This window comes from Macaca fascicularis, chromosome 16, assembly GCF_037993035.2.
Source record: "Macaca fascicularis isolate 582-1 chromosome 16, T2T-MFA8v1.1".
Taxonomy (NCBI): Eukaryota; Metazoa; Chordata; class Mammalia; order Primates; family Cercopithecidae; genus Macaca; species Macaca fascicularis.
In genome coordinates, this window is record NC_088390.1 from 71,325,753 (window position 1) to 71,347,997 (window position 22,245).

The 22,245-nt window shown below is 44.5% G+C and overlaps 1 protein-coding gene and 2 pseudogenes across 1 annotated transcript in view; 1 reads left to right on the forward strand and 2 right to left on the reverse strand.

Moving 5' to 3' along the window:
• Nucleotides 1-9,727: 9,727 nt before the first annotated feature.
• LOC102132849 (MICOS complex subunit MIC10 pseudogene) lies at nucleotides 9,728-13,377 on the reverse strand (annotated as a pseudogene).
• Nucleotides 13,378-13,414: 37 nt separating this feature from the next.
• Nucleotides 13,415-22,245, reverse strand: part of LOC102126330 (importin subunit alpha-1-like) — a 31,198-nt gene continuing 22,367 nt past the window's right edge. Inside the window, 10 exon segments of the mRNA XM_065531862.2 lie at nucleotides 13,415-13,761; nucleotides 15,583-15,732; nucleotides 17,451-17,485; nucleotides 17,488-17,632; nucleotides 17,883-18,116; nucleotides 18,489-18,752; nucleotides 18,852-18,946; nucleotides 19,202-19,350; nucleotides 19,352-19,474; nucleotides 20,613-20,701. Of these exon segments, the coding sequence (XP_065387934.1) occupies nucleotides 13,669-13,761; nucleotides 15,583-15,732; nucleotides 17,451-17,485; nucleotides 17,488-17,632; nucleotides 17,883-18,116; nucleotides 18,489-18,752; nucleotides 18,852-18,946; nucleotides 19,202-19,350; nucleotides 19,352-19,474; nucleotides 20,613-20,701 (1,377 nt within the window). The 3' untranslated portion in view covers nucleotides 13,415-13,668.
• LOC135967901 (U5 small nuclear ribonucleoprotein 200 kDa helicase pseudogene) lies at nucleotides 14,187-15,258 on the forward strand (annotated as a pseudogene).

The following is a 22,245-nucleotide window of genomic DNA, read 5'->3' on the forward strand; positions in this document are numbered from 1 at the left end:
CCTGAGCCACCACACCTGGCCCTCACCCTTCCTATGTAAAACCAAAAGCATTCACTCACTGTCCGTCCACAGCACAGGTTGGAAGCCACTTAGGAGCCCTGGGGGTTGAATCTAGTGAAGAGAATTTGACGATGCTTGGTGCACTTTGGGGTGAATTCATTTTGACACCTCGCTCTGAAGTTTTAGAAATACCATTGTTCTTCATATTGGTGTTTTAGATAGAGGAGGCACGTTAGTTTTCTTTTTCTTTTTTCTTTTTTTTTTTTTTTTTTGAGACAGTCTCACTGTATCACCCAGGCTGGAGTCCAGAGGTGCCATCTCAGCTCACTGCAGCCTTGACCTCCCTGGTTCAAGTGATCCTCCCACCTTAGCCTCCCAAGTAACTGGGACTACGGGTGCACACCACCACGCCTGGCTAATTTTTGTAGAGATGGGGTTTTGTCATGTTGCCCAGGCTGGTCTTGAACACCTAGACTCAAGCAATCCTCCTGCTTTGGCCTCCCAAAGAGCTGGGATTATAGGAATGAGCCACTGCACCTGGCCAAAATGTTCCATGTCTTTATCTGGATGGTGGTTACCTGGGTGTCCATGCAGGTAAAAATGCACTGAGTGGCCGGGCACAGTGGCTCACTCCTATAATCCCAGCACTTTGGGAGGCTGAGGCAGGAGGGCCACTTGAGTCCAGGAGTTTGAGACCAGCGTGAGTAATATGACCAAACCCCATCTCTACTGAAAATACAAAAATTAGCTGGGCATTGTGACTTGGGCCTGTAATCCCAGATACTCAGGAGGCTGAGGCACGAGAATCACTTGAAGCCGGGAGGCGGAGGTTGCAGTGAGCCAAGATTGCACCACTGAACTCCAGCCTGGATGTCAGAGTGAGACCCTGTCTACAAAACAAAAAGCATTGAGTGGCACACTCCAGATTAGAGCACTTCACACTCATTACTGAATACAAATTGCACCTTAAGGTCAGGTGCAGTGGCTCACGCCTGTAATCTCAACACTTTGGGAAACCGAGGCAGGCAGATCACCTGAGGTCAGGAGTTCGAGACCAGCCTGGCCAACATGGCAAAATCGCGTCTCTACTAAAAATGCAAAAATTAGCCAGGCATGGTGGCAGGCACCTGTACTCCCAACTACTTGGGAGGCTGAGGCAGGAGAATCCCTTGAACCTGGGAGGTGGAGGTTGCAGTGTGCTGATACTGTGCCACTGCACTCCAACGTGCTTTTTGAGAGAGCGAGACTCGTCTCAAAAAAAAAATTAAATAAGTTGTATTAATTAAATAAAATAAAGACAATAAAAAGGGAGGAATCTAGGAGAATAAGTTATTTCAAGGGCAAACAAGTTTCATAAAACACACACACACACACACACACACACACACACACACACCCTGTGGTTGTTGTGAGGACTGGTGTGGGACGACAGAGGAAGAGAAGGCAGGGAGACCAGAGCTGAAGGTTACTGCATGTTGTCCATGTTTTAATCTCTTAGGCAGGAAAGGGCAAAGACATGCCCTTTTCATTGTCACCAGCTTTACTTTTACCTTTTAAAAGTAAATTGTTGGCTGGGGGCAGTGGCTCACGCCTGCCCAGCACTTTGGAAGGCTGTGGCAGGTGGATCACCTGAGGTCAGGAGTTCAAGACCAGCCTGGCCAACATGGTGAAACCCCATCTCTACTAAAAATACAAAAATCAGCCAGGCCTGGTGGCACACACCTGTCAGCTACTCAGGAGGCTGAGGCACAAGAGAATCACTTGAACCCGGGAGGCAGAGGTTGCAATGAGCTGAGATTGCACCACTGCATGCCAGAGCCTGGGCAACAGAGCGAGACTTTGTCTCAACAACAACAAAAAAGTAAATGGGATCAGAGTGCAGTGACTCACACCTGTAATCCCAACACTTTGGGAGGCCGAGACTGGAGGATTGCTTGAGAAGTCTTCCTGGCTGAAGTGAAAGTTTCCCAGGCTTTCTCACGAGAGAATGTCTTTTAAGTTTACAAAAGGAAAGGCTAAAATTAAATTCCCTGGTATCTTTCTATCTTGCTGAAGCCTGGGGTCTCCCTGGCAGCTGGGCCTGGAGGAGGCAGGAAGTAAATAGCTGTTCTCTGAATGGGCTCTTCCGAGAAACGGGAATGCCTCACTGTATTCACTGCAAGAAACATAGGACCTCAAAGCTCTGGGGCCCAACCGGGAACTACACAAGTGGTTTCTTTTCCAGAAAGCCCACTCATAAGACGCAGAGGCGTCTAATTACCCAAGAACATATGGCACAGTGAGAGTCGAGTCTTCACCACCCAGAAGCTCAGGACAATGTCATCACTCACAGAGGCATCGATCAGGACAATGTCATCACTCACAGAGGCATCGATGGGAGGGCTGAGCTCAGGAACCCACGAGAGGCTCAGGGTGCTGCCATGAGCTTAGATCCTATCCTAGACTTGAGTGGGCTAAAAGGTCACCAGGCTAAGATTTAGGGCTAACACAGAGGAGACAAGCCAACGCTGAGTCACTTTGAAGCTTGAAATCAGGGTTTTTAACCCCCACGCTATTGACATTTTAGACCAGAAAATTACTTATTGTGGGGGTTGTTCTGTGCATTATGGGGTGTTCAGCAGCATCCCTGGTCGCTATCCACTAGATAACCATAGCATCCCCCTCCCCTCGAGGTGACAACCAAAAATATCTCCAGGCCAGGCACAGTGACTCACGCCTGTAATCCCAGCACTTTGAGAGGCCGAGGTGGGTGGATCACCTGAGGTCAGTAGTTCAAGACCAGCCTGGCCAACATGGCGAAACCCCATCTCTACTAAAATTACAAAAATTAGCCAGACGTGGTGGCAGGCGCCTGTAATCCCAGCTACTCGGGAGGCTGAGGCAGGAGAATCACTTGAACCCACGAGGTGGAGGTTGCAGTGAGCTGAGACCATGCCATTGCACTCTAGCCTGGGCAACAAGAGCGAATCTCCATCTCAGAAAAAAAAAAAAAAAGTCCCCAGATTTTTGTGAAATGTCATCTTGGGGGGCAGTATCTCCCTGGATTGAGAACCACTGCTTTAGATAAAAGCAAAGTCTTATGCCGGGTGCAGTGGCTCACGCCTGTAATCCCAGCACTTTGGGAGGCCGAGGTGGGTGGATCATTTGAGGTCAGGAGTTCGAGACCAGCCAGACCAACATGGTGAAACCCTGACTCCACTAAAAATACAAAATTAGCTGGGTGTGGTGGCACGCGACTGTAATCCCAGCGACTTGGGAGGCTGAGGCAGGATAATCACTTGAACCTGGGAGGCGGAGGTTGCAGTGAGCCTAGATCGCGCCATTGTACCCAGCCTGGGCAACAAAAGTGAATCTCCATCTCAAAAAAAAAAAAAAAAAAGAAGCAAAATCTTAGACTTGTCCATTTTGGGGCCATTGCCTGAAATCTTGGACAAAAGCCTAAATGACCCAGTTAAAATACCAGTATCTGAGCCCCACTGTTAGGCTGAAGCAAACCGAGGAGGCAATTAATTACGTGTTGCCTAACTTGCTTCTCCCTTGCAGTTTCAATTGCATTAGGCAGCCAGCTTCCCTTCCTCTCCACGGTTTGAATTGTTGCTGTGCCAGGCAAAAACTGCGGCTGGTCCACCCCAGAGCTGGCCTCATTTCAATAACAGCCGGGAGGACTGGCATGGGGCTTTCCAAGCTTAATTAGCTCATGTTTGTAAAGTTCCTTAGGAAGCTCAGGCCAGTATGCTATGGGAAGTCCAAGTTACTAGGATTCTCGCCACACTTAAAAAAAGAACATTCCCGCATAAAAAGCCTGGTAGAGCCAGAAAAGAGCGCCTCAGAGTGTGTGTGTGAATAGCGAAGGGTCCTTGTGAACCACATTTGAGACCGTAAAGAAAGAGAGTAATGCATTCCAACTTTCAGGCCCTCCTCCTATTCTCTAGAGCAGGAAATTATGTAAAGTATTTCCTGAACAGCTGAAGTATGTTAGAAACCTGCTAGCATCCTCCACAGTATCTCCAGGAAATGGACACCGAAGAATTTCTTTGCAACAAGAAACTATTTGAGCTCTACTGGCTGTTTCTACCTGAATGAGTTGGATACTCTCAGCCTGGGAGTGGAGAATACAATCTTCTTAGATCATGTTTATGTCAAACTCAGCATCCTACAGCAAGAACACACATGGGAAAATAATTCCCCTTGTGTATGCACATTTATATGAAGAATTTTCTTCGTGTGTGTGTGTATATATAGTATATATGCACATATACACATATATTAGTATACATCAAGAGAGACGGAGACAGAATGAAGAACTTTCTTTGTTAGGTAATTTAGCAATGTCAGTAATAGCTTGCTAGTTAGTTATTCCCACTCAGTCTTCGGGTGGGGCAAGAATGAAGTCAGCCTCTTCTGTTTTAGGCAGAATTCTAGAACATGCAACAAAAGGAAACTGCTTGGCCCCATCCCACCTCTAGAGATTTGTCCTCTCCAAGGCCTGCCTATAAATCTCCCAGGGTGGGGATCCAGGAGCATGGTGCCCCGGCAAGCCAAGCTTGAACCTCCCAAGCAAATCAGCGTCGGAATGTTGGTGGGGTCACAGGATCAAGAGCCATCTGGGAGCCAGCTGTGACTTGGGCTGATTCCCATGGTTTCCTATGAGAAGGGCGAGTGTGATCACTACAGCAGAAATACCAAAGAAAAATGGCAATTGTTACCTCCCGAGCAAAGAACAAGGCCTAGAGCAGAGCCGGTTCCTACAGAGAATGACAGATCGGAATATGCTGGCGAAGGCCAGGCAAGTTCTGTGCTTCCTAACCAGTTAGAAGCCCTTCCTCCCGCGGCGGCCGAGCTGGGATCCAGAGCTTGGAAAGTGTGGGACCTGCCTCTCTGAGACCTGGCTGTCAGCAGGAGGATGAGGAGCCAAACACGTCCCATTGTTACCACCCACCCTCTGGGGCTTGCAGGGAAACTGCACTCCTGGCCGAACGAGAAATATAAACCCTTGCCATCTTCTCTTTCCGGGGACAAAGGCACCACAGATTTTTAGTGTTTCATCGTGCTTTTGGAACGAATGTCAACCAAATGCCATCTTTTAGGGACAGCAGCTAAAACGCCTGTTCAACTGGAGTTCTTTAGTCAAATGTCCGTTACATTCAGTGATCTGAGGTCTTAAATTACTTAGGCTCAGGGAGTGATATTAGAAAAAAAAAAAGTGGCTGGGTGCAGTGGCTCATGCCTATAATCGCAGCACTTTGGGAGGCTGCGGTGGGCAGATCACAAGGTCAGGAGTTCGAGGCCAGCCTGGCCAACATGGTGAAACCCTGTCTCTAAAAATACAAAAATTACCTGGACACGGTGGTGCATGCCTGTAATCTCAGCTACTCAGGAGGCTGAGGCAGGAGAATCACTTGAACCCAGGAGGTGGAGGTTCCAATGAGCTGAGATCATGCCATTGCACTCCAGCCTGGGCAACAAGAGCAAGACTCTGCCAAAAAAAAAAAAAAAAGAGAGAGAGAATAAGCACATTTACAAATGTGTAGAAAATAGGCCGGGCATGGTGACTCACATCTGTAATCCCAGCACTTTGGGAGGCCGAGGTAGGTGGATCACCTGAGGTCAGGAGTTTGAGACCAGCCTGGCCAACATGGTGAAACTCCGTCTCCTACTAAAAATACAAAAATTAGCTGGGCATGGTGGCAGGCACCTGTGATCCCAGCTACTCGGGAGGCTGAGGTGGGAGAATTGCTTGAACCTGGGAGACGGAGGTTGCAGTGAGCCAATATTTCGCCACTGCACTCCAGTCTGGGCAACAGAGTGAGACTTCGTCTCAAAAGAAGCCAAAAAGGAGAGAGGAGAGGAGAGGGCAGGGGAGGGGAGGGGAGGGGAGGGGAGGAAAGAAAAGAGAAGAAAAGAAAAGAAAAAAGAAAAGAAAAGAAAAAAGAAAAGGAACTACACCTGAAGCTTGTAATATTTTGAAGGTAGCTCTACCTTTGAGAACCTAATTTTCCCCAGGCTATGATTCCCTTTCTTTGAAAATTACCCACATGTATTTAACAGTAAACTTTGCATACAGTTTCAGATGTTCAGGAGCCCCATAACCTGCCTTGGATCTCAGGTTACACAGGTTAAGAATTTTTATTCAGGCCGGGCGCAGTGGCTCATGCCTGTAATCCCAGCACTTTGGGAGGCCGAGGTGGGCGGATCACGAGATCGGGAGATCGAGGCCATCCTGGCTAACACGGTGAAACCCCGTCTCAACTAAAAATGCAAAAAAATTAGCTGGGTGAGGTGGCGGGCGCCTGTAGTCCCAGCTACTCGGGAGGCTGAGGCAGGAGAATGGCGTGAACCCGGGAGGCGGAGCTTGCAGTGAGCCGAGATCACGCCACTGCACTCCAGCCTGGGCGACAGAGCAAGACTCCATCTCAAAAAAAAAAAAAGAATTCTTATTCATGCCAAAATATACAATCCAATGGTAGAATTTTAGGTTATTATTTTAATTATTTTAGGTTATTATTTTAATCTTTGTGGTATTCTGTTTTTCAAATTTTCTAAAATTAGTAGTATTTCTGTAACTAGGAAAATACATTTTAAAGAGTTACCCAGAAGAAAAGAAAGAAAAAAGGAAGAAAGAAAGAGAAAGGAAGGAAGGAAGGAGAGAGGGAGGGAGGGGGAAGAGAGAGAGAGAGAAAAAAAAAGAAAGAGTGAGAGAGAGAAAGAGGGAAGGGAGGAAGGAAGGAAGGAAAGGAAAGTGAAAGAAAAGAAAAGAAAGAAAAGGAAGGAAGGAAGGAAGGAAGGAAGGAAGGAAGGAAGGAAGGAAGGAAGGAAAAGACAGAAAGGAAGGAAAATGAATTAGCTTTATGTTTCCTAAGTTAATCTTTGCTGAGTGGCTGAGACGTTGGTTGAAAGGATGGGCAAGAACAGAGTAGGGTGACAGTCATTGGTCACCTCCAACTTTTGTCTAAGCCAAAGGGTTGAAAAAGACCATCTTGGCTGGGCTCGGTGGCTCACGCCTGTAATCCCAGCACTTTGGGAGGCCCAGGTGGGTGGATCACCTGAGGTCAGGAGTTCAAGACCAGCCTGACCAACATGGAGAAACCTGGTCTCTACTAAAAATACAAAATTATCCAGGTGTGGTGGTACACGCCTGTAATCCCAGCTACTCGGGAGGTTGAGGCAGGAGAATCTCCTGAACCTGGGAGGCGGAGGTTGCAATGAGCTGAGATCATGCCATTGCACTCCAGCCTGGGCAACAAGAGCGAAACTCCGTCTCAAAAAAATAAAAAAAAAGAAAGAAAAAGACCATCTCATTTCTACATGTTTTTCTGCATTTCTCCTGTATTTCAATAGTTTTGCTTTTAAAATATATATTTTTTGCAGCCACAATCAGGAGATGCCTTCCAGATGTCATACCTTGACCATTAATTTTAATTTTGAATTGATTCAAAGTTTTCTTATTCATCCAGTCTTTCCTCATATTCCCTTGTTTTTATGGATAAGCTTCCAATATTTCTACCTAAACTTGTTCAAGTTCTAAACATGAGTTTCTTAATAGTAGAATATATGGCTTTGTGGTTGCTGTCTCAACAGTCAAGTGTTTGATCATTTGAGAAACTTCATTAACACTAGTATTAGGGGCCTATCAGGTATTGATACTGACAAGCTTCCATCACCAAGTTGGACTTGGGTGGTTCAGTCCTGTTTTCATGGACAATGAGAAGTTAGGTGAGGAGGTGCTCCAATTATTCTGTCCAATAGAATTAAGAGAAAGGGAACCAGTGGGCACAGGAAGACAGCTGGACCTCTCACTGGGATACTGCAAAGGCTAACAGCCAGTCTAGGAACTTAGTCACAGTGGGCCCTCCTTGAGCCAGTTCCACTGTTCAGAGAGCTATGCCAAGCCCCTAAAAGACCTGAAGGCTGACAAAACATCTGACTTTTGGGTAGAATCCTATCATTAAGTTTATAAACAATCCAGTATGGTGATCTCATGTTGATTTGTATCTGATTGATAAGGGGGAAAAAAGGGAAGAGTATAATAAACTTAGCCTAGAAGGTAAAATAAATCAAAACAAGGGTCGGTCTGTGTAAGAACAAACAGAAATCTTTGGTGTTAAAAGGTTGGAGGCAGCCGGGTGCAGTGGCTCATGCCTGTAAATCCCAGAACTTTGGGAAGCTGAGGCAGGAGGATAGCTTGAGGCCAGGAATTTGAGACCAGCCTGGTCAACATAGCGAGACTTTGCTTCTTCAGTTATTATGGCTATTCCCAACAACAAAAAATTTGGAATAGCTGTAATACTTATCTGGGATATTCCTATTATATAGGAATTAGTGTCTATACTTTTCTTATGCCAGGCACTTAGCTGTCCCACCAAAAGGTCTTTCACTGACATAATAAAGAGGCAAGATTTGAATTCAGACAGATCTGGCTCTTAAATACTAGTCCATTTCACTGCACCATGCTACCTCCCACAACTAGGATGGGAAAAGACATTTACAATTGTGAAAAGCCTGGAATGCACGAACTGATCAGTTTAAGAGGGTTCGATGCATACACCTCCTACACAATGTTATGAAACTGTCCCAAATATTTAGGAGGAACTGAGCGTTTACAGACACTAGAATTAGCTTTCAAACTAGGCCAACAACATGTTGTTTAACATACAAGTGCTCAAAATTAAATTGTACTTCTGCCCTCAGAAAACCCTAGTTGATAGCTTGGGTGTTTCTTATCATCTTTATTAGCTGGGGTTATGAAACTTAAATGGGTGATGTTGCTGAAACACTTTTCTCTAACACTTTCCCATGGGGAGTTAGAGGGAGGCTGCATGATTTGGCCAGGTTTTGTTCATCACAAATTAGGTCAACAGCCCAATCCCAAAAGAAAGCACCATTAATGAAATGACATGTTTCAAGGGCTTTCCAAAATCAGTCCACCGGGTTTTGGCAAGCTCCAGCAAGGGTGGAGAGGGGTAAGGGGCAGCCAGGCCTTAATGGCCTTCTGAACTTGGGTCCTGTATCTGACAAGGTTTCCAATGGCTCATATGAACAAAACTGACTTTGCTGTTACTGCTGTTATGCAATTAAAGAGGCCAAATGCTGAAATAAAAATCTTACTTAACAAGGAGGATTTACAATAACAAAAAATTATCCTGAGCTTTTTCTTCAGTGATGATGTAGCCACAGAAAGATTGAGGATGAGAGAAAAAAAAAATCAACATTAGGAAACACAATGTTGCTTTCCTTTATTGCCAAAATGCAATATAGCAATGAAAGAATCAATACTTCGTGAAATGTTTCACACTGATGTCCAATCTTTTAATGTTACCCTTTTATTTCAACAAGCAAAATAAGTGTTAGCAGTTTTTACTTTGATAACTGCCAAATGATATCAGGAATATTACCTTTCCTCTCTTGCTTACAACAAAAACAAATACAAAAATGAAAGTTATAGGTAAAGACATATATAATTTATCAAAGGTTTTTTTTTTTTTTTTTTTTGAGATGGAATCTTGCTCTTGTCATCCAGACTGGAGTGCAGTGGTGCAATCTTGGCTCACTGCAACATCCACCTCCTGCCCCCACGCCCAGTTAATTTTTTGTATTTTTAGTAGAGACAGGGTTTTGCCATGTTGGGCAGGCTGGTCTTGAACTCCTGACCTCAGATGATCTGCCTGCCTCAGCCTCCCAAAGTGCTGGGATTAAAAGCGTGAGCCACCATGCCCAGCCTATCAAAGTCTTTTTTTTTTCTTTTTTTTCCTTTTTTTTGTTTAATTTATTGAAGACCACCTCCCTACAATTTCCAGAGAGAAAATACAAAACAAGAAACAGACTTGATTTCAAATACATAACCAGGTGCTGGAGTTTAAAGCATTGCTGATAACATTGTTACAGAAGAATGACAGCTTACTCCAGGGCACTTCAGTATTCCTGAGGAGTAAACATGATTTCTCCTGTCCTCCCACTGGGATGTTCTCAAGTGAAGTCACTGCTCCTGCTTGTTGACATATTTTCCATGTAGAAGATATGGAGCCTGGAAATCATGCTGACAGTTGGAGTAAGCCATTCCTAATCCCGTGCCAGAACTGAAGGCTAATGGCCACATTCTTCTTTTAAAGAAGGTAAGTGAGAAAACAATTCCTAATCCAAAATCAGTACCTATCTTCACCACCGCATCTGCCAGGCACCAGTCCCACTTCCTGCCAACCACCCATGCCTCCAGCTTTCCTCTCCACCGGCCCCGCGCTCTGTAACACTATCAAAGTCTTAAATGACGTTTCAAACTGCTAGATGGCCGGGCATGGTGGCTCACACCTGTAATCCCAGCACTTTGGGAGGCCAAGCCGGGTGGATCACTTGAGGTCAGGAGTTTGAGACCAGCCTGGCCAACATGGCAAAACCCCATCTCTAATAAAAATACAAAAGTTAGCCTGGTGTGGTGGCAGGAACTTGTAATCCTGGCTACTTGGGAGGCTGAGGCAGGAGAATCGCTTAACCTGGGAGATGGAGGTTGCTGTGAGCCAAGATCACGCCACTGCACTCCAGCCTGGGCGACAAGAGTGAAACTCTGTCTTGAAAAAAAAGAAAGAAAGAAAGAAAGAAACCCCATCTCTACTAAAAATACAAAAATTGGTGGGCGCGGTGGCTCACGCCTCTAATCCCAGCACTTTGGGAGGCTGAGGACAGCGGATCACGAGATCAAGAGATCAAGACCATCCTGGCTAACATGGTGAAACCCTATCTCTACTAAAAATACAAAATATTAGCTGGGCATGGTGGCGAGTGCCTGTAGTCCCAGCTACTCGGGAGGCTGAGGCAGGAGAATGGCGTGAACCCGGGAGGTGGAGATTACAGTGAGCCAAGATCGCGCCACTGCACTCCAGCGTGGGAGACAGAGCGAGACTCCGTCTCAAAAGAAAAAAAAAAATTACTCAAGTGTGGTAGTGGGAGCCTGTAGTCCCAGCTACTCTGGAGGCTGAGGCAGGAGAATCGCTTGAGCCCAGGAGGCTGAGGTTGCGGTGAGCCAAGATCACGCCACTGAACTCCATCCAGCCTGGGCAACAAGAGCGAGACTCCGTCTCAAAGAAAAAAAAAAAAGAAAAAAAGAAAAAATAAAGAGATTTCAAACTACTAGGAAACTAAAAATGTTGCTACATTAATAAATCACTGGCAATTTAGACATTAACACTACAAGAGGGAGAAGTTGGTGACTACATAATGTTTTTATCGTGACTTTTACAAATCAAGCTGGTTATAAAGTCATTCTGTCATTCTCAAAGATATTAAAGATATACCCACATATAAATTAAATACAAATCTCCCAATGCCTCTATGGATCTAACGACTCCAAGGAAACTAGCATGTTAAGCATTTTATCTAAAATATGAAAAAAAACTTTTTTGGAAACCAGCTATCTCCTGCTCATTACCTCACTATTGAGTCATGCCTCCTTTAACAAATCCAGACCTTACACTTTCTATCCTGTCTTTTACACCAGTCCCTCTGAAGCCATTAAAACTCTCCCATGTTAAAGCAAAAATCTAGGATGTCCAGGTTTACTTCCCCATCACCTTTTCTCAAGCTGAAGACTTTTGGATTCAGTATCCAAGAAGGGACTCGGGGAGAGGAAGAGAGGAGCAAGTAAGTAGGGAAGGAAGGGCCGTCTGTACTGTTAATGTCTCTTCCCCCTTCCCTTTATGGCAGCCTTTGTACAGGAAAAGCTGAGAAAGTAATCCACGGTTCCAAACAAAATGCTCTATGCTTATGAGGACCATGTGTAACACAGGGGTTTAGTGCTCCATTTTATTTTTTGTTGTTTTTTTGTGTGTTTTTGTTTTGTTTTTGAGACAGGGTCTCATTCTGTCTCCCAGGTTGGAGTGAAATGGCACGATCTCAGCTCACTGCAACCTCCGCCACCCAGGTTCAAGCGATTCTTCTGCCTCGGCCTTCCAAGTAGATTACAGGCACCCACCACCGCATCCCACTAATTTTTGTTTTGTGTTTTTTTTTTTTTTTTTAAGTAGAGACAGGGTTTCACCATGTTGGCCAGGCTGGTCTCAAACTCCTGACCTCTAGTGATCTGCCTGCCTCAACCTCCCAAAGTGCATCATAGTCATGAGCCACCGCACCCGGCCTAGTGTCCCATTTTAGCAACTTGGCTGTAGGAGGTGCTTCAAATAAGTATTAGCCAGTGCTCTATACCTAAACAAGGTAAGGATTAAACATCATTCCATGGAAGGATTTTAAAACACAACTGTTACCTGCAAAAGGCAAAATATATTTATATGCATGTTGATGAACTAGGGGAAGAAAATCCTTGTGTTTGTAGCCAAGAAGGTAAATGGAGACTTGTTGCAGTATATTACTACTGACTTGGAAAGATGTCTTGGCTGAGCATAGGGGCTCACGCCTGTAATGCCAGCACTTTGGGAGGCCAAGGCAGTGGATCATGAGGCCAAGAGATCGAGACCATCCTGGCCAACATGGTGAAGCCCCGTCTCTACTAAAAATACAAAAATAAGCTGGGTGTGGTGGCACACACCTATAATCCCAGCTATTTGGGAGGCTGAGGCAGGAGAATTGCTTGAACCCAGGAGGTGGAGGTTGCAGTGAGCATTTCACTTTTCCTAAGACTTATGTGGTACTACTGTAGGTAACACTTTGCGGTTTCCACTCATAATCCATTGCCTGTTCCAGTGACAGCACATTCCTTAAGAGTGGTGGCTATCAGCTGGATGTGGTGGCTCACACCTATAATTCCAGCACTTTGGGAGGCCGAGGTGGGTGATCATGAGGTCAGGAGTTCAAGAGCAGCCTGGCCAAGACGGTGAAACCCCATCTCTACTAAAAACACAAAAATGAGCCGGGCATGGTGGTGGGTGCTCATAATCCCAGCTACTCAGGAGGCTGAGGAAGAGAATCGCTTAAACCTGGGAGGCAAAGGTTGCAATGAGCCAAGATCGTGCCACTGCACTCCAGCCTGGGCGACAGAGCAAGACTCCATCTCAAAAAGAATAGTGTCTATCAACCTATACTGTACAGGAGCCCTTGGGAATTGCATTTTTTAAAAAGACCCAAGGTGGACCCTCACAGCCCTCATCAACTAAACAGAACTGGGTACTTTCCCAGGTGAGGCCCGTGTGCAGCCATGATTGACCTTGGAATCCCATTCACCCTTGAAGTTTGAGAGGAATGAATTCCGCTTGTAGCTCCAGGAGAGATTTATGATTAAATTTAAGGTGTTTAGCCCATCTCCCTGGCCAAGGAGACTTAAGGAGACACTGGCTGAGGGTTTCTGGAAAATGTTACTCATTCTTCTGTAAAAACTGCAGCCAGGACTACTCTGGTTCATCACACCAGTTTGGATGGGTTACCTTTCACCAGCGACATTAAAGCCTCCAAATTAGAAAGCCACACACAGGCATGGTGAAGTAAAGAAAAGGGTGGACTTTAATGTTTATTTACAGGATGCTGCAAGATATGAAATTCCACATAGAAATAAGAAACCTCGTCAGAGGACAAGCTTCATACAGTATGTACAGTTGGAACTGTTCAAGTATAGTTTCAGTGTAAAAAGTGCTACAATAACAAACCACAATTTAAAAAGAGTTCTTAGTAGAGAAACAATAAGACAAAATACCAAACGCGGTACACAACAAATGTATGCCTCAGCTACGTGATCTAAAAGGTAAAGGTCCCAGGAGCCCCATCCTGAACTTGGAAGGTGTAGCCTTCAGAGGTAGTTTCCAGCACAACGTTTTGATCTTCCTCTTCCTGGAAATATACTAAAAAATAAATATAAAAAGAATATAATTATTCCAAGCAGCAGCCTATCTAGAAGTCTGTATTCAATCTCTAGGTCTTGATCTGCATATTATACCTTTAATCCTGTATGATATTCTAGTATTTGACATAGGGGAGGGAGGGTCTCTGAAACTTTGCCAATTCATGAGTGCCTGGGGAGTTGCGGGGACCGGGGATAAGGAATGCTACTACAGTGACAGAAACAGGCCGAGATTTTTTTCTTCCCCAACTGTCACTTTTCAATAGGAAAAGACTGTATTAGGCCCAGAGCATGGCGGTGGGTTTGGCCTACTTCTCTATCACCTTCTACAATGACACCCACTAACTTACCCTCCAGATAGTCTAAGATGCCCAAGGCTGTCCACTTGAAACTAATCTGGTGACTTTTAAAATCTCACCTCAATGCCAAGACCAAGGTTCGAGGGCTTATTGAGATCATCTCCAATGCAGCAGGGTACGAGAACATTCCCATCCGGCACCATGAAGACGACTTCCTGAGGCAGTTGGCTCAGAAGGTCCCCCACAAGCTGAATAACCCTAAGTTCAATGATCCACACATCAAGGCCAACCTGCTCCTGCAGGCTCGCCTGTCCCACATGCAGCTGAGTGCTGAGTTGCAGTCAGATACGGAGGAAATCCTTAGTAAGGCAATCCGGCTTATCCAGGCCTGCGTGGATGTCCTCTCCTGCAATGGGTGGCTCAGCTCTGCTGTGGCAGCTATGCAACTGGCCCAGAGGGTCACTCAAGCCATGTGGTCCCAGGACTCATACCTGAAGCAGCTGCCACACTTCACCTCTGAGCATATCAAACGTTGCACAGACAAGGGAGTGGAGAGTGTTTTCGACATCCTGGAGACGGAGGATGAAGAATGGAACGCATTGCTTCAGCTGACTGACAACCAGATTACAGATGTGGCTCGCTTTTGTAACCGCTACCCTAATATCGAACTATCTTATGAGGTGGTAGATAAGGACAGCATCTGCAGTGGCAGGCCAGTGGTGGTGCTGGTGCAGCTGCAGCGAGAGGAGGAAGTCACAGGCCCTGTCACTGTGCCTCTCTTCCCGCAGAAACGTGAAGAGGGCTGGTGGGTGGTGACTGGAGATGCCACGTCCAGTAGCCTCATCTCCATCAAGAGGCTGACGCTGCAGCAGAAGGCCAAGGTGAAGTTGGACTTTGTGGCCCCAGCCACTGGTGCCCACAACTACACTCTGTATTTCATGAGTGACACTTACATGGGATGTGACCAGGAGTACAAATTCAGTGTGGATGTGACAGAAGCCGAGACGGACAGTGATTCAGACTGAGTCCTGAGGCATTTACTCTTGGGTAAAGGAGAGTTGAGCCTGAATTAGGAATGTGTACATTGTAGGGATCCTGGTGGTTATGGGGACCAGGTCTGTGGGCCCGACGTCTGGCCAGCCAGGGCTAGAGCTGTCCCCGCCCCCCTCCACTTCCTTTTCACTTGTTCACACTCTGGATCCAGTGACAGCAGGGGTCATGGGTCAAGCATAAATCATATATAGCATTTTCAGGCATGTTACTGGTAGTTCCTTTTGAGTCTGACATTCTAATAAAATAATTTGTAGAAACCAAAAAATAAAAAATAAAAAGATTTTATTACTATCAAGCCAAACATCAGAGGGGCAAATAAATACATTACATCCTATGTACACTGATAATTTTACTATATTTAACAAAGATATGAGGCTCATTTTTAAAATTATGAGTGAAAAAAAGGGCTTGACTTTAGATGTTTCCAAGTTATTATTAATATTACCATCCATTACTCACCTCTACAGAGAAATACTTCTCAATTAAGCTTAACGAAGCCTTATACACAGACTCATTTTCATGGTTTTGCAGAGCTTCAATTTTGTCTAAGCCGCCACATTCTTCAATCATTATACTAAGTTTCTCAGTTTCACCTAGTTTCTCAGCAGCCTAAAAAAAAAATTCCAAGTTTACTGGTGTATACTCTGAATGTTTTAATGAAGAAAACATTGAAAATTTTGAATATTGATATGTCAGGCAGAAATAAGCACCTTAACAGTTCCTTCATCAAGCATGTCATAGTTTTATGTCCATTTTATATTTTGTTGAAACTCAATGTGATTGGATCTATACCTGCTTTTAGCACTACTTCAACTGGAGCCAAAGATCTTACAATCAATAGCTCTCAACCTTTTCTATGTATCAAAATCACATGGGCAACTTTTAAAACACACTACATTCCAGTTCAACTGGTCTGCTATGGGAAGAGGGGCTTATTGTTCTGTAAAAAATCCTTTATCATCACAAGGTGTAGTCAAGATGTCTAAGGGCAAAGATGGCGTATGGAGTGCTAAACTAAATGTCTGACCAGAATGTGTGTTGGTATTAAGGATTTATTGGGCATATGGAATGGTATGTAGGTTAGTTTTTCTTTAAATTTTCAACTTTTAAGAGACACATAAATATCTATAGATGAAATAGCAGATTTACTTGAAAATAACTTAGGGGATTAGATGAGGGGAAGAGGAAATACTGGCCACATATTGACAAATTATTTATACGCAGTGACAGATATGCCAGCATCCATTATTGTAGGCTCAATTTTTTTTTTTTTTTTTTTCCGGAGACAGAGTTTCACTCTTGTTGCCCAGGTTGGAGTGCAATGGCACAATCTTGGCTCACTGCAACTTCCGCCTCCCAGGTTCAAGCGATTCTCCTGCCTCAGCTCCTGAGCAGCTGGAATTACAGGTGCCCGCCACCACATCTGGTTCAGTTTTTGTATTTTTAGTAGAGACGGGGTCTCACTATGTTGGCCAGGCTGGTCCTGAACTCCTGACCTCATGATCCACCTGCCTCGGCCTCCCAAAGTGCTGGGATTACAGGCATGAGCCAGCATGCCCAGCCTATAGGCTCAACTTCTATATATAAAAATCTCTAGAATCCAAAGTTGATGAGAAGGGCTTACCTACCACCAATCACTATGACAAAGTGCCATATGCTGGTATGCTTGGATCAATTAGGGGTGGAACCAGAAGAAAAATATAATTAAGTCATTCAGAATTTTTTTTTTTTTTTGAGACAGTTTCACTCTTTCGCCCAGACTGGGGTGAAGTGACGCAATCTTGGCTCACTGCAACCTCCGCCCCCCACCCAGGGTTTAAGCAATTCTCCTGCCTCAGCCTCCCGAGTAGCTGGAATTATAGGCACCCGCCACCACGCCTGGCTAATTTTTGTATCTTTAGTAGAGACAGGGTTTCGCCATGTTGACCAGGCTGGTCTCGAACTCCTGACCTCAGGTGATCCACCCTCCTCGGCCTCCCAAAGTGCTGGGATTACAGGCATGAGCCACTGCACCAAGTCATTCAAATTTAATTTCACCAAAATTCAGTAGAAAATTGGGACATTAAATCAACCAAGTGAACAGGTGTGATGAGTTCACATAAGCACCCGACTTTGATTCAGGTCCCATCATCCACTTGTCATCTCTTTTATATCTTTGATAATGCCTGCCACATTTTTAATCAAAGGTGTGGCCCACCTAAACAGGTTTTCTGAATCTTTGGCTTACTAGTGAGTAAACTTACAACAGCTGCCCTCCCCCAGGTCTAAATAGTAAACTGATTATTATCAAGTTCAAATTCAAACAAAGCCACCTTGATAGGACTTACCTGAAAGATATTTGAAATGGCATCCAGGATAACAGAATAATCTTGGTATCTTTTGCAGTTAAGAGGTTCATCAACGGTTCTATTATGCCACAGTGAACGAGGTACACAATCTGCTCAACTGTTCTACCACTAGTATAGTTGGTCATGGCCCATATAGCCTCCTTTTGTGTCTTAAAATCTGCCTATTCAACATAAGGAAATGGTTTGATTTCAGAACAGTTGCACAAATAAGATTCCAAGAGTACTTTTTCACAAAAACAATGACTGAAAGGACCAAGGTTCTATCCAACCTTAAGTGAAAGGGGTTCCTGGATATTTTTCAGCAAAGGACTCCAAGTAGAACCCAAGATTCTTGCACGTGAAGAAGCTTATCAAGCACAGTTTTCTATAAATACTAAAAAATGACTTGATTAAATCCTAAGACTTCATTACCTTAGAGAGAACACTGACAAGGAATGGGACTAATCCATGATTCACAACTTGCTGTATCTGGTCCTGACGGCCAGCTGTGATGTTTGACATTGTCCATGTAGCTTCCTTCTGAATGTTAGTTTTGGGGTTGGTGAGCAGGCTGGGAAAGACAGCGAGTGCTCCTGCATCAGTCACAACCTGAGTCTGTTCATCTGTACCAGTGACAATATTCCCTATGGCTCTTAAGGTAGGAGTCTGAAAAGGAAAAATTGTTGATGCTGGTTACCTTATTTTTTTCTCAGCACTTCAGAAATTCTGTACCCAGGCTGGAGTGCAATGGCATAATCTCGGCTTACTGCAGCCTCCGCCTCCCGGGTTCAAGCAATTCTCCTGCCTTGGGATTAAAGTGCATGCCACCACGTCCAGTTAATTTCTTTGTATTTTTAGTAGAGATGGGGTTTCACCATGTTGGCCAGGCTGGTCTCGAACTCCTGACCTCAGCTGATCCACCCGCCTCGGTCTCCCAAAGTGCTGGGATTATACGGGATTATACAGGCGTGAGCCACCGCGCCCAGCCTTGACCATGCTTCTTATAATTACGTCCTAATCTACAAGTAAATAACTTACCACAATTGGCAATTCAGAAGCTCCTAGAAGCTTCACAAGTTGGGGCACAATTCCTGTTTTCATGACCATGTCAATTCGTTCATTCGGACCGTCAGTAAGGTAGGAAATAGCCCAGCAGGTATCTGCTAATACTTCTGGATCATCATGATGCAGGAGACGAACTAAGGTAGGAAGAATCTGCTCAACAGCATCTATCGGGGCTGCAGGATTCTTGTTGCGGCAAAGATTTGAAAGTGTCCAGGTAAGATTACGTAAGGAGCCACGCTAGGGGAAAAAAATAGGCAATGAGAGGTTCTGTCTTTTGAGAAGATGGGGGAAATTAGAATGAAGAAGTGAGTAACTTTATTCATGTTAGTAACTTACTGCTAAAGATGACATATCAGGAACCGCAAGCAGAGCCAACAGTGGGTCAACTGCACCATACTTAATAACCAAGTCTCGGAACACTGAGCCGTCACCTGAAAAATAAGGCAAGATTAATTTTATTATTTTGTCCAACACCATCAACGTTCAGTGACTGATGCACCAGCAAAAACTCCCAAGCGTACTTAGATGCCCCTCTGCTGCCTTTGTAAAGACGACACTTTCATTCCTAATAACGACTTGAAAGCAAGCTCAAAACTTGACAAAGTCATTATTGCTTATAATAAGGCCTTTCTTCCAACTTATTACGCTTAGATACATTCAGTCAAAAGAACTTCAAGTCCAAGTACCTGCAATGTTTCCTAGAGCCCAGACGGCTTGTTCACTGATGTGAGCATGGGGAGATGCTAACAGAGAGATGAACGCTGGGATGGCACCTCCATCTACCACAGCCTTGGTCTGTTCTGATGTCCCAGAAGCAATGTTAGTGAGTGCCCAAAGACTCAAACTGAATGGGACTACAATCAGAATCAGTTCTGCCCAAGAAGGACACAAATTTTGGAATCAAACCAGCCCGGATTATGTTGTCTATGGAGGGTTGCTTTCCTCTAGAAAGTAGTTTCCTAAAGGGGAACAAAAAGAAAAAAGTTGAAAGTGATTAACAAAAGGAGCTTGTCTAAAAACCAATTTAAAATGCAATTCAAGAGTTTAGAACTTCAGACAACCTTTTAAGTAAATCACTAAATGCTGAGACATTCTGGAACCTGAGAGAAGCTGAACAGATTACTCGTACGGTACTATGTATGTGGTATAATTAACTATCATTTTTCCAAAAATTAATGTTGATTACCTTCCTCTGCAGCCCTGCAGAAATCTTCTACAGATCTTGTCACTTTTTAAAAAAACTTTTGACATTCTGACAGGGTTATACTCTCATTAGTAATTGAATTTGTTCTCCCTGATAGTTGTGGTTAAGCACTTTTTGTTTTTTTGAGGCAGGATCTCACTCCACCCAGGCTAGAGTGCAGTGCCACGATCATAGCTCACTGCAGCCTCGACCTCCTGGGCTCAAGTGATCCTCCCACCTCAGCCTCCTTAGTAGCTGGGCTACAAGTGTGTACCACCACACCTGGGTAATTTTTTTTCATTTTTCATAGAGATGGGGTCTCACCAGGTTGCCCAGGCTGGTCTCAAACTCCTGGGCTCAAGTAACCCACCCTTTGGCCTCCCAAAGTGCTGGGATTATAGGCAGGAGTCACCGCGCCCAGCCTAGAACTTTTTAATCATTTACCATTGAAATTTGTTCTGTCAAGCTATAGAAATTATTAATCCTTTCTATTATATCATAACTGTGTATGACAGAAGGCAAAGGTCAAATTATACTTATCTCCTAAATGGATCTATCATTCTAAATGGATGTCTCAATCCCACTTACTATTTATTTCTTCCTTTCCCTGCCAGTGACTTGAAACATTACTTTGATAAAAACTTTATGGGCGGGTGCAATGGCACACACCTGTAATCCCAGCACTTCAGGAGGCTGAGGTGAGAGGATTGCTTGAACCCAGGCATTTGGGACCAGCCTGGGCAAAACAGCAAAGCTCCCCTCTCAAAAAAATTAATAAATAAGAAACTATTTGGCTTATGGCTGGCTAACCTAATCTTTCCTTACACTATCTGTCTGTCTATTCCTGCCTACCCCCCAAAAAATCTAAAAACACTAATTTATTAGGTTACCCATGCTATCGCAGACAGACTTACCTGGCAGTTTGAGTAGCTTGGAGTTGATTTTCCACATTGTTGCTATTTACGCCTTTGACAATGTCATCAACAGACCAATTTACAGTGCCCTAGAAGAAAAATGAAATTTTGCACCTTATCATTAAGATTAAATACAAACAATAAAATCCACACTTACCACTGGGAAGGCAAGTGTAAACATTGTTGGGCTTATAGCCAGCTACTAAAAATTTAGCCCTACATTTAATTTTGCCTGTTAAATATTCATTATTTTATATGTAGAACAGTTTCCAAACTCAGTGTCAGGACTCACTGGAGTCTCAAGTTATGGAATATCCAAGTGTTTTGTTGCTAAAAAAGGCAGCTTTGAACAATTTTAAAAATGATCTAGAAAGCCAGGCACGGTGGCTCACATGAACCTATAATCCTAGCACTTTGGGAGTCTCAGGAGGGAGGATGGGTTGAGCTCAGGAGTTCGAGACCAGCCTGAGCAACATAATGAGACCTCCCCACCCTACAAAAAATTTTTTTAAAAAATTATCCAGGCACGGTAGTGTGCGCCTGTCACCATGCAAGACCTTGTCTCAAAAAAAAAAAAAAAAAATCAGAGCAGACTGAAGATTATTCCTACATTAATCTCAATCACTTGCATTCAGATATACTTTGAGAGAGAAAGACATGAAGTTATAAGCAACATTCTGAGGATTTTCATATCTAATTTTATAATCTATGTATGCCCACAGTTAAGTGTTGTTGCAAATATAAATGTGTTACGTGTGTCCAGGCTCAGTGGCTCACGCCTGTAATCCCAGCACTTTGGGAGGCCGAGGCGGTAGATCACCTGAGGTCAGGCGTTCGAGACCAGACTGGGAAACATGGTGAATCCCCATCTCTACTACAAATGCAAAAATTAGCCAGGCGTGGTGGCGGGCCCCTGTAATCCCAGCTTCTCGGGAGAAGGTGGCAGGAGAATCGCTTGAATCCAGGAGGCGGAGGCTGCAGTGAGCTGAGATCACGTCACTGCACTCCAGCCTGGGCAGCAGAGCAAGACCCATCCCCTGCACCCTATAAAAAAAATGTTTTATGTTGTGAATCACAGTAGAAAGGAGGTTTGAGAACCAGTGCTACCCATAATTTAAAAAGACAGTACCCCTGTCTCTCCAGGAGCTTGATGCCTCACAGAGGAAATGTGACAAGCAAACAGCGTAAAACAAGTGGTAAACAGATGGGCTACACAGCATTTACTCCCCATTTTGGGTGCAGAACCAGGGCGCTAGAGAATCCTGGGAAAGGAGTGTCTTTCCTGCTAGGCTAAGGAGTGCTATAAGGAGAAGATGAGCTTTAAGCATTACTCACCTCTATTAGTGTTAGTATCCTAGAAATAGAACATAGGTAGTATTCAATTAAAAAAAAAAAAAAAAGATAAATGTGGAGTGCTGAAGGGCTAAAGGAAGCATAATGTGGCTGTGCGCAGTGGCTCATGCCTGTAATCCCAGCATTTTGGGAGGCCGAGGCGGGCGGATCACCTGAGGTCAGGAGCTTGACACCAGCCTGGCCAACATGGCGAAACCCCGTCTCTACTAAAAAAAAAAGAAAATTAGTTGGGCATGGTGGTGCGTGCCTATAATCCCAGCTAATCGGGAGGTTGAGGCAC